This window comes from Peromyscus eremicus, chromosome 3 (assembly GCF_949786415.1).
Source record: "Peromyscus eremicus chromosome 3, PerEre_H2_v1, whole genome shotgun sequence".
Lineage (NCBI taxonomy): Eukaryota > Metazoa > Chordata > Mammalia > Rodentia > Cricetidae > Peromyscus > Peromyscus eremicus.
In genome coordinates, this window is record NC_081418.1 from 130,658,556 (window position 1) to 130,673,409 (window position 14,854).

At 43.5% G+C, this 14,854-nt stretch overlaps 2 protein-coding genes across 7 annotated transcripts in view; one reads left to right on the forward strand and one right to left on the reverse strand.

Annotated features, from left to right (window-relative positions):
- Positions 1-14,854, reverse strand: part of Adipor2 (adiponectin receptor 2) — a 51,695-nt gene that overhangs the window by 9,675 nt on the left and 27,166 nt on the right. For all 5 annotated transcript variants that reach the window (XM_059258478.1, XM_059258479.1, XM_059258477.1 and 2 more), the window contains 2 exons: positions 6,205-6,324; positions 1,998-2,169 (listed from right to left, as the gene is read on the reverse strand). In XM_059258478.1, coding sequence (XP_059114461.1) covers positions 1,998-2,169; positions 6,205-6,324 — 292 coding nt within the window. The remainder of the gene's footprint in view (positions 1-1,997; positions 2,170-6,204; positions 6,325-14,854) is intronic.
- On the forward strand, positions 9,108-12,965 carry LOC131907347 (uncharacterized). 2 transcript variants are annotated; one of them, XM_059258480.1, is made up of 2 exons: positions 9,108-9,233; positions 12,028-12,965. In XM_059258480.1, exon 2 carries the CDS (start codon positions 12,071-12,073, stop codon positions 12,818-12,820), a length of 750 nt encoding a protein of 249 aa, XP_059114463.1. In that variant the 5' UTR covers positions 9,108-9,233; positions 12,028-12,070; the 3' UTR covers positions 12,821-12,965. The 2 variants fall into 2 exon arrangements, with proteins under 2 accessions (XP_059114463.1, XP_059114464.1); XM_059258481.1 differs by having other exon boundaries at positions 9,108-9,226.

The following is a 14,854-nucleotide window of genomic DNA, read 5'->3' on the forward strand; positions in this document are numbered from 1 at the left end:
GCAGCAGGTTGCTTCTATTAATAAAGCTGCTAAAACATCCATGGACATCTTTTGTTGACTCCTCAACAGAAGTAAAATTGCCAGTGACTGCTAACTTTCTGAGGAACTCCCTACCATGCTGTTTTCCACAGGTACTGCCCCATTTTTATCACTATTAGCAACATTTCTCCATATCCCCGGCCAAGACTTACTTTCCACTTTTTTGGTCATAGCGATCCTGGAGGGAATAAAGTGGTATCTCATTGTACTTCTCAATATGTCTGTCTTGTATGTCCCCAAATGACTGATGAAAATAAACCTTTTCCAAGTACGTGTCTGTCATCTGTGTCCTTCTCTATAGAATGTCACAGCACATGTCTGTCATCTGTGTCCTTCTCTAGAGAATGTCACAGTACATGTCTGTCATGTGTCCTCTATAGAATGTCACAGCACATGTCTGTCATCTGTGTCCTTCTCTAGAGAATGTCACAGTACATGTCTGTCATGTGTCCTCTATAGAATGTCACAGCACATGTCTGTCATCTGTGTCCTTCTCTATAGAATGTCACAGCACATGTCTGTCATCTGTGTCCTTCTCTATAGAATGTCACAGCACATGTCTGTCATCTGTGTCCTTCTCTAGAGAATGTCACAGCACATGTCTGTCATCTGTGTGCTTCTCTATAGAATGTCACAGCACATGTCTGTCATCTGTGTCCTTCTCTATAGAATGTCACAGCACATGTCTGACATCTGTGTGCTTCTCTATAGAATGTCACAGTACATGTCATCTGTGCTTCTCTAGAGAATGTCACAGCACATGTCTGTCATCTGTGTCCTTCTCTATAGAATGACTCAAAGAGGATGAGTCATTTCTATACTGACTTGCAAAAGTCCTATAGTAGACCAGATACATATGAATTGTAAAGATTCTCTCACTCTGTGGGTTGTCTCTAACTTTCTTGACAATATTTTGTGACATATATAATTTTTTTTTGTTTTGACAAAATCCAAATTTTTCTCTTTGGCTGCATATACTTTAGGTATCAAGTCTAAGAAACTGTTATCTGCTGGGTGATGGTTGCACACGCCTTTGATTCCAGCACTTGGGAGGCAGAGGCAGGCTGATCTCTGAGTTTGAGGACAGCCCAGGACAGCCAAGACTACACAGAGAAACCTTGTCTCAAAAATAAACAAACCAAACCGCAAAACAAAAACAAACAAAAAACCCTGTTACCTAACTCAGGTCACAGGGTTTTTCCTAAAGGTTTATAGTTTTAACTCTTGTATGAGGCTGGGACCGAACTTGATTTGATTTTGTTTTCAAGACAGAATCTTACTAGACAGCCCAGGATGACCTGATCCTTACAATCTTGTCTCACTTCCCAGGTGCTGGGATTACAGGCATGTGCTACCATGTCTCATAGAATTCATTCTTCATTGTATGACTGCCTCAGCTGTACTGCTCCTTTTACTGAAAAGATTATCCTTTCTCCCCACTGTAGTCTTTAATATAAAAACGGAAAAATATCTATTTCATATTCTATTCATATCAACTGAAAATAATCTAAGCAATGACTGAAAAACATCTTACTTTCTCATATATCTTCCTTTTGCTGCTTATTAAAATACCGTGTACTTCCTACAGTAATGCTTGCCTTGCCTCACTTGAAGCCACTGTCTAAAGGTCTAGGAAAGAAGGCAGGCATGAGGTGCACACAGCTAACTGCAGCACTCAGGAGCTGAGGAGGAAGGCGCCTGAGTCCAGACTAGCCTGGGATACACAGTGGAACTCTGTCTCAAAACAAGAATATAGGACAGAAAAAGATGAGTTGGTTCTAATAGAGCACGTTAGGTTGAATAAACCAATAAGAAATGACCACTAAAAATCTAAGAGGAAGGAGGTAAATTCTATCCAATTTTTCAAGAGCTGTACTTACTCTCAAAATACATTAATATCAAAGGAAATAAAGTAAATCACTAATTTCATTGTACCACTGACCACTGACATTACATACCTAGGAGATGTGTCCAGATGTTGCCTGTCTCTGTGTGTATTCTGAAAATGCTCTTAAAACAGGCCCGGAAAGAAGGCATAGGAGGTCGGTGTCCATGCAGAAGGAAATCATTATCCTTAAGCCAATCTGGTAGCACATCATGAGGGATTACTCGCCATCGACCTTCCCAAACCTAGTTATTCATTGAAGAACGTTATCAAATACTTTGTTGTCAAACGAACTTTGTCATTTAGCAACATTGTTCCCAAACAACTTTTACCATAATCTTATTTGGAGAAAATAAAACAGACTGATAAAAAATGTATTTCTAAACGGCAGTCTTTGTTAGGAACAGGAAAGCATAAACAAGTATACCAAATGATGTCCTAAAAGACCTTGCGTTTAGTCCAGCTAAAGGAATAGGAATTCAAAGTTCCAGCTACACAGACCTTCATTCATCAACAAGACTTCACCGCAGAAAAATCAGTCATTAAATATAACCATTTTATACTTAACGCTCTTGTCACTTCAGAAGAAATGTATAGAATCACACTTTCAAGTCTTTTTCTAAAAAGTCTCCCCTCTGCTTTCTGCTACAAGAAAACTGAAGTGTTAAATGGAAAAAGCACTGGGGTAAGGAAATTTAGGGGTCTCTTATCAAACTAGTATGAGTTTGATCAATCACAAAAATCTCCAAGGCTTAGTCTCCTTGCCTATAAAATGAGGGTAACAGCACTTCACTTAATGAATTCTGAAGATCAAACAAATGACATACAGACCTCACAACATCTACATTGCTAGCATTCCCCCTGGGTTGGATGCAATTCTGATTGTGCAGAGGCGATCCTTTCACCAGGAAGTTCCAAATAAGAGGTACTTCCTTACCAGACCGTCAGGTCTCAAGAGTTTTTTTCTTTCCCCTTCCTTTTCCTGCTGTCTCTCCCCAGGAGCAGGGGAAAGGGTTAGGACCTTGATACCGCCTCCTAAGAAAGTCTGTTCCTCACTGCACCCTGTTTATCTTAACCCTCAGATCTTGCTTAAACCTCACACCATGATGATCACCTTCACTCAGGATCCAGCAGCAGGCAAAGGAGAAGAGCTTCCACTACTGCAATCCACAGTGCTCCCACCTAATACCCAATAAAGCTCCACTACTGCAATCCACAGTGCTCCAATCTAATACCCGATAAAGCTCCATTACTGCAATCCACAGTGCTCCCACCTAATACCCAATAAAGCTCCATTACTGCAATCCACAGTGCTCCCACCTAATACATGATAAAGCTCCACTACTGCAATCCACAGTGCTCCCACCTAATACCCAATAAAGCTCCATTACTGCAATCCACAATGCTCCCACCTAATACCCGATAAAGCTCCATTACTGCAATCCACAGTGCTCCCACCTAATACATGATAAAGCTCCATTACTGCAATCCACAGTGCTCCAATCTAATACCCAATAAAGTTACACTACCGCAATCCAGTGCTCCTATCTAGTACACTATGAAGCTCCACTACCACAATCCACAGTGCTCCCACCTAGTACACTATGAAGCTCCACTACCTCAATCCACAGTGCTCCCACCTAATACCCAATAAAGTTACACTACCGCAATCCAGTGCTCCTATCTAGTACACTATGAAGCTCCACTACCACAATCCACAGTGCTCCCACCTAGTACACTATGAAGCTCCACTACCGCAATCCACAGTGCTCCCACCTAGTACACTATGAAGCTCCACTACTGCAATCCACAGTGCTCCCACCTAGTACAGTGAAGCTAATCAGGACTCAAGACTTCTCCCCACTATCCCTCAGGGGTCTTAGAACAAAGCAAACAGCTAAGCCATATCACCTGGGCTCTCCTCTCCACCACGTAGAGACTGTCACTTACCAACTCTGTAGCCCTCCTTTCACTCCATCACCTATTTCCTGTTCTCTGCCCTCGTATTTCCTTCCTGACAACTATAAAAAAGTGTTCCTCTATGTGACACTTCTATTCTCCCAAGGGAAGTACCAACTTCAGAACAGATGCAGCCCTCCTACTTATTAAATCAGTCTTATCCCCTCCTTCCCTCTCTTATCTCTCTCACCTTCCAGTTCAAAACTCAGGGTCTCTGCTCACTGACTCTAACCTGGTCAGTCCATACATATCCCTAGAGTCAAATAAAGTAAGCCAAGATGACTCTCGTCTTCACTGTCTCCTGCTAGCACTTCAGTTGTCCCAGGCAGCTATGCAAGACTGTTTCCAAGACCTCCTGTTGACAGAAAATTCTGCAGATGCCTAATTCTTTAAATAAAGTGGCACAGTGCAAAAACCCATGGATACTTATTCAGACGAGAACCTATTTTTCTTAAATATTTTCATTCTTCTTGTAAAACTGTATTTTCCTCAGATGGGGGTTTCACTATACTGCTTAAGCTAGCTGTGAATTCAGGGACTAAAGTGATCCTCCTGTTTCAGACTATCAAGACACTCAAACTGGATGCAGTATCACAGCTATGAAGGAGGGAAAAGGAGACCACAATACATTTTTAATGCCAGCCACCTGCCTCTGAGGGGTTAAAAAAAAATTTTAAAAATGGAACTTATAAACATATACACACACATACGTGAACACACAAGTGGGGGAGGAAGGTTTATACGGACATACCTAGCTGTGATAGTTAGTTTTAATTGCTACCTTGATACAACCAAGAAGAGGCTCTCACTAAGAGATTATCTAGCCGGGCGGCGGTGGTGCACTCAGGAGGCATATTTGTGGGGATTTGTCTTGATTACATTAATCAGGTTGATTACATAACCTGGTTACATAATTAAGAAAGCCTGTCCATTGTGGGAAGCACCATTCCCTGAGTTTGGGTCCTGAACTACGTAAGAGTAGAAAAAGGAAGCTGAGCACAGGCAGGCATACATTCTCTCCACTCTTGACCATGGGTGTGATTGTTTCAAGTACCTGATGCCAAGGCTCCCCAATGAATGATGGACTCCAACTTGGAACTGTGAGCTAAAAATAAACCCTTTCTCTCCTAAGCTGTTTTTTGTCAGCGTACTGCACCACAGCAACACAAATGAAGAGTAGAAACTGGTGCCGTAAGTGGGATCTGCTGTGATGAACCTGACTACATGATTCTTGCTCCATTTGACTTAGTTTTTGCACATTTTTACTGGAGTGTGGAAGAGTTTAGCACTTCAGGCTAGAAAAGCCATTGAATCTGTAGACAAAACTTAATGGGCTGTCCTCGTGGGAGCATGGAAGAATGCTGAACAATGGAGACTTGGCTCATGAGCTCTCAGAGAGGAGCAAAGATTCTACCAAGAACTTGCATAGTGGCCATTAATGGGATATCTGGCCAAGTATCTGGCTTCATTCTGCTTAGGTCCTGAGAGCCTAAGTGAAGTTGACTACTTTGTAATAATAAACTATAACCTGAAATTACAAGCTAAAATAAAATCTTTCTCCCTTAGGTTGCTTTCTTTCTATCAGAGTATTAATGACAGCAACATGAAACTAAACTAGGATAGTAACCTAGATACTTGCTTATCTGACTAAAAAGCATACCAGTCTATTTTTTTTTTCCCAACAAGTAACTTCAATTCTAGCTATCATTTCAAAAAAAAAAAAAAATCCTACAATGGGTCCTAGGGACTCAGACAATGGACTGAAAAAACATTTAAGAGACAATATATAATATGTATATGTATATATTTGAGACAAATACACACACACTCTCTCTCTCTCTCTCTCTCTCTCTCTCTCTCTCTCTCACACACACACACACACACACACACACACACACACACACACACACACAAGCTGAACTGAAAATACTAAATGTGCATGAAAACATTGAAATGTCTACCTCAGCAGTTTGGTTACCTGTGGAACCTCTAGAAACAGCAACTATACTGTCCATATTAAACAGAAGAATGGGTTTGGTGTGGCTTTTTAATAACTCTAGTACAACCACTCCAAATTGTTTTATTCTGTCTTATCTAATCTATATTTATTCTGTTAACCGGTATCAGGAGAGATTCATATCCCAATTGCACATTCTGGTAACACAGGAACTTGATCAGTAGGTTTTACAAATGTTTCTTGAACAGGTTAAAGTCAGGAGAATTATTTGTCCCCATCTTACCATTGATTTTCCCCCCAAGCAGGACAAAAAGCAAAGAACTATCCCCTTCTTTCAGTGTCTGTTTGGGAAAGGCAATCTTACCTTACAAACAAACTCTTCCATTCTCTCCATAGCATGGTGGGCTTGTAGGAGAGGAGACATGCCCATAAACCCTTCATCTTCCTGGGAGTTGTCATCTTCACACTCAAAGTCCTCAGAGCTCTACAAAGACATCACAGCAAGAGTCAAGGACAGGATCAAGCAACATGCTTTCTTTGCAGATGCAAATGTTTAAAGTCAAGCCTAAGCAACAGTCAGTAGCAGTAAATTCATTGTAAGCCGATTAGCATTAAAAACGAAGCCACACATAGTGGTGTGCGCCTGCACCTTCAATCCCAGAAGAGGCAGGTAGATCTCTATGAGTTTTAAGCCAGCCAGGGCTACACAGTAAGACCCTGTCTCAAACAAAACCAAAATAAAACAAAACAAATGCAAGCCTGTCAAAAACACAATCCCTTCATTCTGAAGGGTCAACAACTGTCTACTGTAACAGCATCCCATGCTCGCTTGCTTCACAGTCTGTTCCTTGAACAGCTTCATTAGTTCCCTTTTGGTTTTAAGAATTACTTTCACAGGCCAGTAAGAGCTGGATAAGCAGAATTTGATCCCTGGAAGCCACATAATGCGGAGAGAACCAACTCCACAGGTTGTCTGCTGACCCCCACATGTGTACCCAGGCACATGTGCCCTACCTCCAACTCCACAAGGTTGTCTACTGACCTCCACATGTGTACCCAGGCACATGTGCCCTACCCCTTGCATCATGCACTCACACACAAATAATTTTAAACCACCTTTGACAAAGTCCAACATCCCTTTGTGATAACGGCCAAAAAGAAACTAGAAGCTGAGACAGGATGACTATGAAGGCCAGGCCAACTGGGCTACATAATTAGACATTGGCTTAAAAAACAAAAAGTAGGAAGAAGGAAAAAGAAAGAAGAAAATAGGAAGGAAGGAAGGAAGGGAGGGAGGGAGGGAGGGAGGGAGGGAGGGAGGGAGGGAGGGAGGGGGAGGGAGGGGGAGGGGAGGGGAGGGGAGGGGAGGGGAGGGGAGGGGAGGGGAGGAGGATGAGGAGGAAGCAAATTTCTGCTTACAGACCTCAATTTAGGGGCTCGAGAGACAGCTTAGTAAAGACCAACCTGGGCTGCATGAGACCCTGTCTCAAAACAAACACCAGTGACAACAGCAACCAAAACAAACAAACAAAAACCCATACAATTTCAACTATCAGGAAAGGAAAACACATAGGCCATGATCCTCATCTAATGGAATTATTCTAACTGAATATGTAGCTCTGAAATTTCAGGCCAGACAAAAACATAGACAAGAGTGAAGAGAAGAGAGGGAGAAGCTCAGGTGCACTGGATCATGCCTACAATCCCAGCACACAAGAGGCTGGGGCAAGAAGAGTTCAAGCCCCAAGCCAGCCTGGGCTACACTGTGAGACCCTGCTTCAAATCCCGCGCCCCACCCCCCATGTCTCTAACAGAGATGTGGTTCCAACCTCAGTGAGTGAGAGGGCTTGAAAATGCATCAGCGGCAGAGAAGTGGAGACAGCTGGTGCAGATGTCAGTTCTTTCAAGGAGCTTCACGGAACAGAGTACAGCTAGGTAGGGGTCACAGCAGGAAGAACTTACTTCCAAGCTGAGAAGGGAAGAAGCTGAGAGCTCATACAGGATCCCTTAGAAGGCCTGGGGATGCACTCTGAATTCACTGAACAGCGTGCTCTCTCTCCTCCCTCTCTCCCTCCCTCCCCGCCCCCTCTCTCTCCAGGGTCTATGTAGCTCTGGTGGTCCTGGAACTATGTAGTCCAGGCTGGCCTCAAACTCACAGAGATCTGCCTGCCTCTGCCTCCCAAGTGCTGGGATTAGACGTGTGTGGTACTATGCCTGGCTGGAGACTAGCTTTTCAAAGAGGATGAATATAGCCTCTCTGCTACCATGAGCAGCAAAGATGATAGAAACGGTGAAAGGTTTATAGAATTGGAAGGAATGAAGGAGAAGTCTTGGCCAGTGGTTCCTGTACTTTGTTTTAAAGCAGGAGATGAAGAGAACGCATAGAAATGCCGAGACAGAGACTGGATGCTTACGAAGAATGAAAAAGGCGATGTAGTTTGAAAGAGAAACAACATTTGGTACCCAGGTGGTGGCAGTTTGGGGAGGTTTAAAGGGTGCAGCCTTGCTGCAGGAAGTACGTCACTAGGAATGGGCTCTGAAATTAAAACGTGTTCAGTCTCTCTATACTGTGCTTGGGTAAAGATGTGCACGCTCAGCACTCTGTTCCTGCTTCCATGCCTGCTACTTGCTGCATGCCTTCCTGTCACAATACTCCTATCCCTCTGGAACGGTAAGCACAAAATAACTTCCTTCTCTAAGTTGCTTTGGTCATGGTTATTTTATCACAGCAACAGAAAATTAATACAGATACTGAAGCCACTTTGTGAATATGATGATAGTTTCTCCCAAATTCAGGTATCTGGGACTTGAGAACATAGGCACAGACCGAAGGGACAGATTTAGAGAGGAATGGACCAGGGTCCTGGCTCAATCTTCAGAACAGGCTCCTAGAATCCCAAATCCATCTTTTAAAAAACTATCCTATTTTAGGTATACAAATGTTTTGTCTGTATGTACGAACGCTCACCATATACATGTCTACTGCCAGCCAAGGTCAGGGGTTGAATCCCCTGGGACTGGAGTTACAGACCATTTGTAAGCTGCCATGTGGATGCTGGGAATTGAGTTCAGGTCCTCTTCGAGAAGAACTATTCTTAACCACTGAACCAACTCTCCAGCCCCACCAAAATCCATCCTTATAAACCATGGTCTGTGTATTTATTCTCTTGTCTTGTTTTGCATGTGATGATTGGCAGAGTCCAGAAAGACTGACAGGTGGCTCAACAAATAGGGGAGCCCCCTGACAGATTCCAAGGCAAGGCAGTTGGCAGAGTAGCAGTTGGTAGGCAGGAAGAGGTTCCCAATACAGGAATGCGCTTCTGCAAGAGGCTAAAGGATTCAGCTGTCACCCCAGGAGCAGCACACTCTAACCGCCAACTGGTTGGGTTAGCAGTAAGTCTTTTAAGTAGAAATTAGATCTCAGCTTCTTATCTGTAAAACAGTACTAACTGCGCCCAGTTTACAGGGTCAGTCTAAGGACTGAGTCCATCACTGTCCAGTTTGTAGGAAAGTGCCTGGCACAAACGTGCTCAGTGGAAGAGTTTCTCCTTGTCCTCATCTATCCCTTCGGCCCTTCTTGACCATCCACCCGCTTGACAGGACCATCAGCTAGTCTGGTGCCAGCCTCTCCTATTGCCTGGGCATGAACTGTGGCACCTGACCCACAAGGAGCGATCACGTTCACACAGTGTACCTATGAAAATTTTTTCATAGACAGTCTCATCACATTGTAGATCAAAGCCATCCTGGAGCTAGCCTAGGCTGGCTTCAACCTTGCTGCACTCCTTCCTCAGGCGCCTCCTCAGTGCTGGGATTAAAGGATGGGCTACCATGCTTGACAAGATTCTTATTTTCTCTCTCTCTCTCTCTCTCTCTCTCTCGTGTGTGTGTGTGTGTGTGTGTGTGTGTGTGTGTGTGTGAACATTCCACAGTCATGTCTGGAAGTCACAGGACAACTTTGTAGAACTGGTTCTCTCCTTTCACTCAAGGTCAGGATTGCACACGTACTCTAGTCACTGAGCCACCCCACCAGCTCCAGCAAGAGATTCTTAAGTGAAATTCTTACATTTGGTCCAGCATGGATAAACACCTATGCTATCTTGTTAAGTGAGATAAGCTAACCACTGAAGCATGAATATTCTATGATTTCATTTACCTGTAGTCACATTTGACTAACAAAAAGCACAATGGTGGTTCTCAGGGGCTGAGGAGCATGGCAAAGGAGAGACCATGTTTAACAGGCACAGAGTTTCAGTTTAGGAAGACGAAAACAGTCTAAAGATGGATGAGGTTTATGTACTTAGTACCACAAAAATACACTTAAAAATCATTTAACTCTTGGATTTTACATCATGCACACCTTACAACAATTAAAAAAAAAACTAATGCATTTATTAACCGTTTTAAATCTAAAATTAAATGAATGGGTCTTTTTGTGTGCGTTTGTTGTTTTCAAGAAAACAGGTGGGGCTGGAGAGAAGGCCCAGCAGGTAAGACCACTAGTTTTTCTTCCCAGAGGACCCAGGTTCAATTCCTCGAACCTCTATGGCAGCTCACAACCATTTTTAACTCGAGTTCCAGAGAATATAACATCTTCTTCTGGCCTCCTTGGACACCAGGAACACATGTGGCACACATACATACATACATACATACATACATACATACATACAGGCTAAAGACATATGCATAAATTAAAAATAGATCTAAAAGAGAATACATTAAGACTGAATAGGAAGTAATGGTGCACAACTACAGTCCCAAAATTCAAGAGAATGAGAGGCAAGAAATGGCTGAGAGTTCAAGGTCAGACTAAAAAACATAGTGAGATCCTGGGTCAAAACTAAAAAGGGGAAGGGTGTAGCTCATCAGCAGAATACTTACCTAGCAAGCATGAGATCCCTCTCACATACATACATGCATGTATACACACACACACACACACACACACACACACACACACACACACACACACACAAAACACACACACATAAAAGAGGACAAAGGTAATTACCCCAAAATAAAAAAGTTTCAAAGAAGACTGAAAAGTAGTTTACAGAATTCTATAGAGATAATGCATGTAGCCCACCAGCACGGGACTCACTGAATGGGCAGGGTCACCATTATACAGTCAGGGAGATAGGTTTACCTATCATGTGCACTACGTTCTTCCTAACAGGAAAGAAGGGAATGCTCTAGAGATTTTCTTGGCAAAGGTCTATAGAGACTATACACTATACACTAACTTTTTTCCATTAAGTATTGGTGAATGAACCCAGGGCATTCTCACTAGGCTGTAGGATGACTAGAAATAGCCAGATACAATGATAATTTTTTTTTCTTTCTTTTTCTTTCCCCCCTGGAGTGAGGACCGAACTCAAGGCCTTGTGCTTACTAGGCAAGCACTTTACCAATGAGCTAAATCCCCAACCCCACAATGAGAATTTTTAATGTTACTTGTGCCTTCCATTCTTCATTTATCAAATATAATTATGTCCACATTAACAGTAATACTCTATGCTGGATAATATGGACCATGTAAACATGAAGAAGGCCACACTTCATAATTTAAAAAAGATGAGATCTACACTCGTGATTTTAACTTGAAGGGGTTGTTTGGTACCAGAGGAGATGATCTCTGCTGTAGGCTGAACCAGAGAACCAGGAAACATACAAGACAGAAAGCAATGCCTGCTTGTCTAGGGGAGCCGATAGTCAGGAAGTGCTAAGAGATTAGAAACATAAACAGGCCTCTTGGGTGGGTTCAGGTCACTCAGCAACTGCTCTCACTTTCTGATCTTGACTTCTTTTTCACAAGTGTTGTGTGTGGGAGTGCAGGGTGGGGAATGAATAGGAACAGGAATTGGAGCAGGTGTATGCATGCAACAGTACACATAGGAAGGTCAGAAGACAACTTTAGATGTAGGAAAGCCTCACCTTTCACAGTGAGACAGTATCTTTTTGTTGTTTTACTACTATATAGGCCAAGCTAGCTCACCTGCACACTTCCAAGGAACTGACTGTCTCTGGCTGCCATATCCCAGAAGACAATCCTGCTACATTAGCCATGTATGTGGGTTCAGGGGACTCAAATTCAGGTCCTCATGCTTGTGTGGCAGGCATTTTAACCCAGTGAGCCATCTCCACAGCTCCTAACCCTGACTTCTTGTCCTGCTTTCCTTTCTAGGGGACTGTAAAGTATCCGGCCTTTTCCTGAAAGATAGAAGAACATGATGGTGGCATTGACAATTGCAGTAATCCCTGTGCTGCACACAGCAGCAGGGGACCCATCTGGCTACTACATTGGGCGGACACTATGGTTTGGCCTCATCTGCCTATACAGCTTAGTGATTTATGTAGTCCAGGTGCCCTGGCACAAAATCCGTGAAGAGTTCAACTGCCATGGAAATAGCACCTACCCTTGTCTGGTGGAGTGTTATGAACAACTGTTTAGCATTCCTATCACAGGAATGTGGTACTACTTCTACTTCATCTTCATAGCCCTCTTCTTCCTCATGGAATTCTTCATAGCTCAGATTCGGCATAAGCACATCAAGATAAAGATTAAGTCCATGCCGCAGGAATCAGAGAACATAGTGGAAATGGAGACGGGCTCCACGGAGGCAATCAGGAAGCAGAGCTCCTCCCAGGTACTCTTCCTGAACTTCCACCAGGAGAAGAAGCTCTTATATTTGTATCTGTTCCACTCCCTCCTGCAGATCAGCATCCAGACTGTGTTTTTATGTCTGCTCACAAACAAACACCTGCCCATAGTGAGTCAAGGCAAGACCCGCTGCAGCACCAATAGCTGCTCCACCCTTCACTGCCTGATCAGAAAAACCGCTGAGAAGAGGGTCACCATCTATGGCCTCATCACCTTGTCCATCATTATCATCTCCCTCGGGGCAGGCTACTTCCTCTACAGCATCCATCATTACCTACTGGAAGTTCAGTCAGCTTCCAAGATTCAAATTTACTGACGTTTCTAAGAGATAACACACTTCCTGAAGGCCTTTCTCCTTCACACAAGGAACTTTATGTTCTAAATTTTGTTGTTTCAGAAAGAGCCTCTTCCTTCTGACCTTCTTTGGGTTTTGATTTTAAGAAATAAACATTTGTCAAGCATGGTGACATACATCTTTAATCACAGCACTGGGGGAGGGGGGGTAGAGAATGGTAGAGTTCAAGGCCAGTCTAGTGTACATGGTGAGTTCCAAGCCAGCTGGGGCTACTTAGTAAGATCCTGTCTTAAAAATAAAACATCAATAAGATATGATTGAAAAAAACATTCACCATTCGTTTTTATCTCTAGTGTTAGGCTGGGGTCATGTGACCCTAAGAGGCGAGAGCATAACCTCACAATGACTATTAGGCCATGGAGCACACCAGCTCATTTCCTCGACAGGGTCGCCTGTGAGGCGGCTTCAGCTCCTTTTCTTGAAGCACTGAAGAGAAGTAGCTGTGAAGACTACCTGCAGGCAGCAAGGAAGCTACTTTAAACCTGGGTCTGTCACCTCTCAGACCTTCACTCCACAGGAGTCTTCAGATATCAGCTGCTCAGTGGGGTCAACTCTTCCTGTGGTAAAGCTCAACTGTAGCTGAAAGCAGAACTGATTTTCGCTTTCTGAGCAGGCCTCGTGGAAGACAGGAATAAGGTCAACCAACAGGGTACTGTGCCAAGGTGTGGTCACACGCGCCTCAGGCTGAGGTCCCGGCGCCTTCTTCTCCAGTCTGAGATAAAGAATCTGGATGCCAGCTCCTACTAAGATGTCCATAACCCAAGGGTGATTCTCTAGGAATCACCATCCAGGTGAGAAGTGGACAGGGCAGGCGGGACAAGACCTCTACTCATCCCTCATCCGTAAGCAATGAAACAGAGGGTGTCAAGCTCCACTAACAGATGAAGGCTGGCTCTACGGGGTGACCACCCACCTTCATTACCCAGATGGACAGGGCTGGGGTGGGGACCAGGTACCAGGAGAGACCACGTGTGGAGAGCAGGGTAAAGAGCAGGAACAAGGAGGTGGTCCTGGGAGCCACTTGGGAACGAGGTGATGTGGAAAGCCAGGAGTATGCAACCCTGCCAGCTCCTCCCACAGCTTGAGGAAGGGTGTGTTACAGCACACAATTAGTGTGCTGCCCTATGGCTGCTTTCCCACAATGCTGTACCACTCAGTCAGTGTGAACCACTCTTCACACTAATCAGAAAGCAAACACGAGGGGGGGGGGGGGTGTCAGTGAATGGCAGGAAAGGAGGCTAAGCAATGTCCCAGGATTCACAAGCTGCTCAACCCCACAATCAGCTCTGGGGAATCTTCTCAAGGGAAGAGTCATCCCTCTACTTGCCAGCCACACTAAAACAAAGGAAAAATGGGAACAAAATCTACGTAGAAATATCTGAGACTAGTGGCCAAGCAGCATAACCTAAGACGGAGTAAACTGGCATCCCAAATTACTGCCTATTTTTATTAAGAAACAAGGTGTGTGAAGGAATCACTCCTGATTTACAGAAGTGCCTTAAACAACAGAAGTATATCTAAGTGGTACAGCACTTACCTAGCATGTACAAAGCCCTGAGTCCAACCCACAACACCTTAAACCAAACCAAATCAATCAATCAAATACCAAGTAGGGTATTACTTTTTCTATTAGAATGTATTAAGCATATTTTAAAAACCCAACTTTAATCAAGGCCCCCATATTGATTCTTCTTCTAGCAGCATTAATTGTTATTACTGTTTGTTTGGTTTTGTTCAAAAACAAAACATTTTTTTTCATTTATTGTCTTGTGTGTGCATGTGCCTCACAAACCAAAAATAGATTTAAAAATAATAATTTAAATATAACATATATATAAAACTAGTTTACCAAATCAAATGTACGACTTTAGTCTTTTTGAGACAAGGTCTCACTATGTATTCCTGGATGGCCTAGAACAACTCTGCAGACCAGACTAGTCTAGAACTCAGGAGAATTGCCTGCCTCTGCCTCCTGAGTGCTGGTATTAAAGGTGT

Coding starts and splice junctions, on each gene's coding strand:
- LOC131907347 (XM_059258480.1), top strand. CDS start 12,071: ATGATGGTGGCATTGACAATTGCAGTAATCCCTGTGCTGCACACAGCA.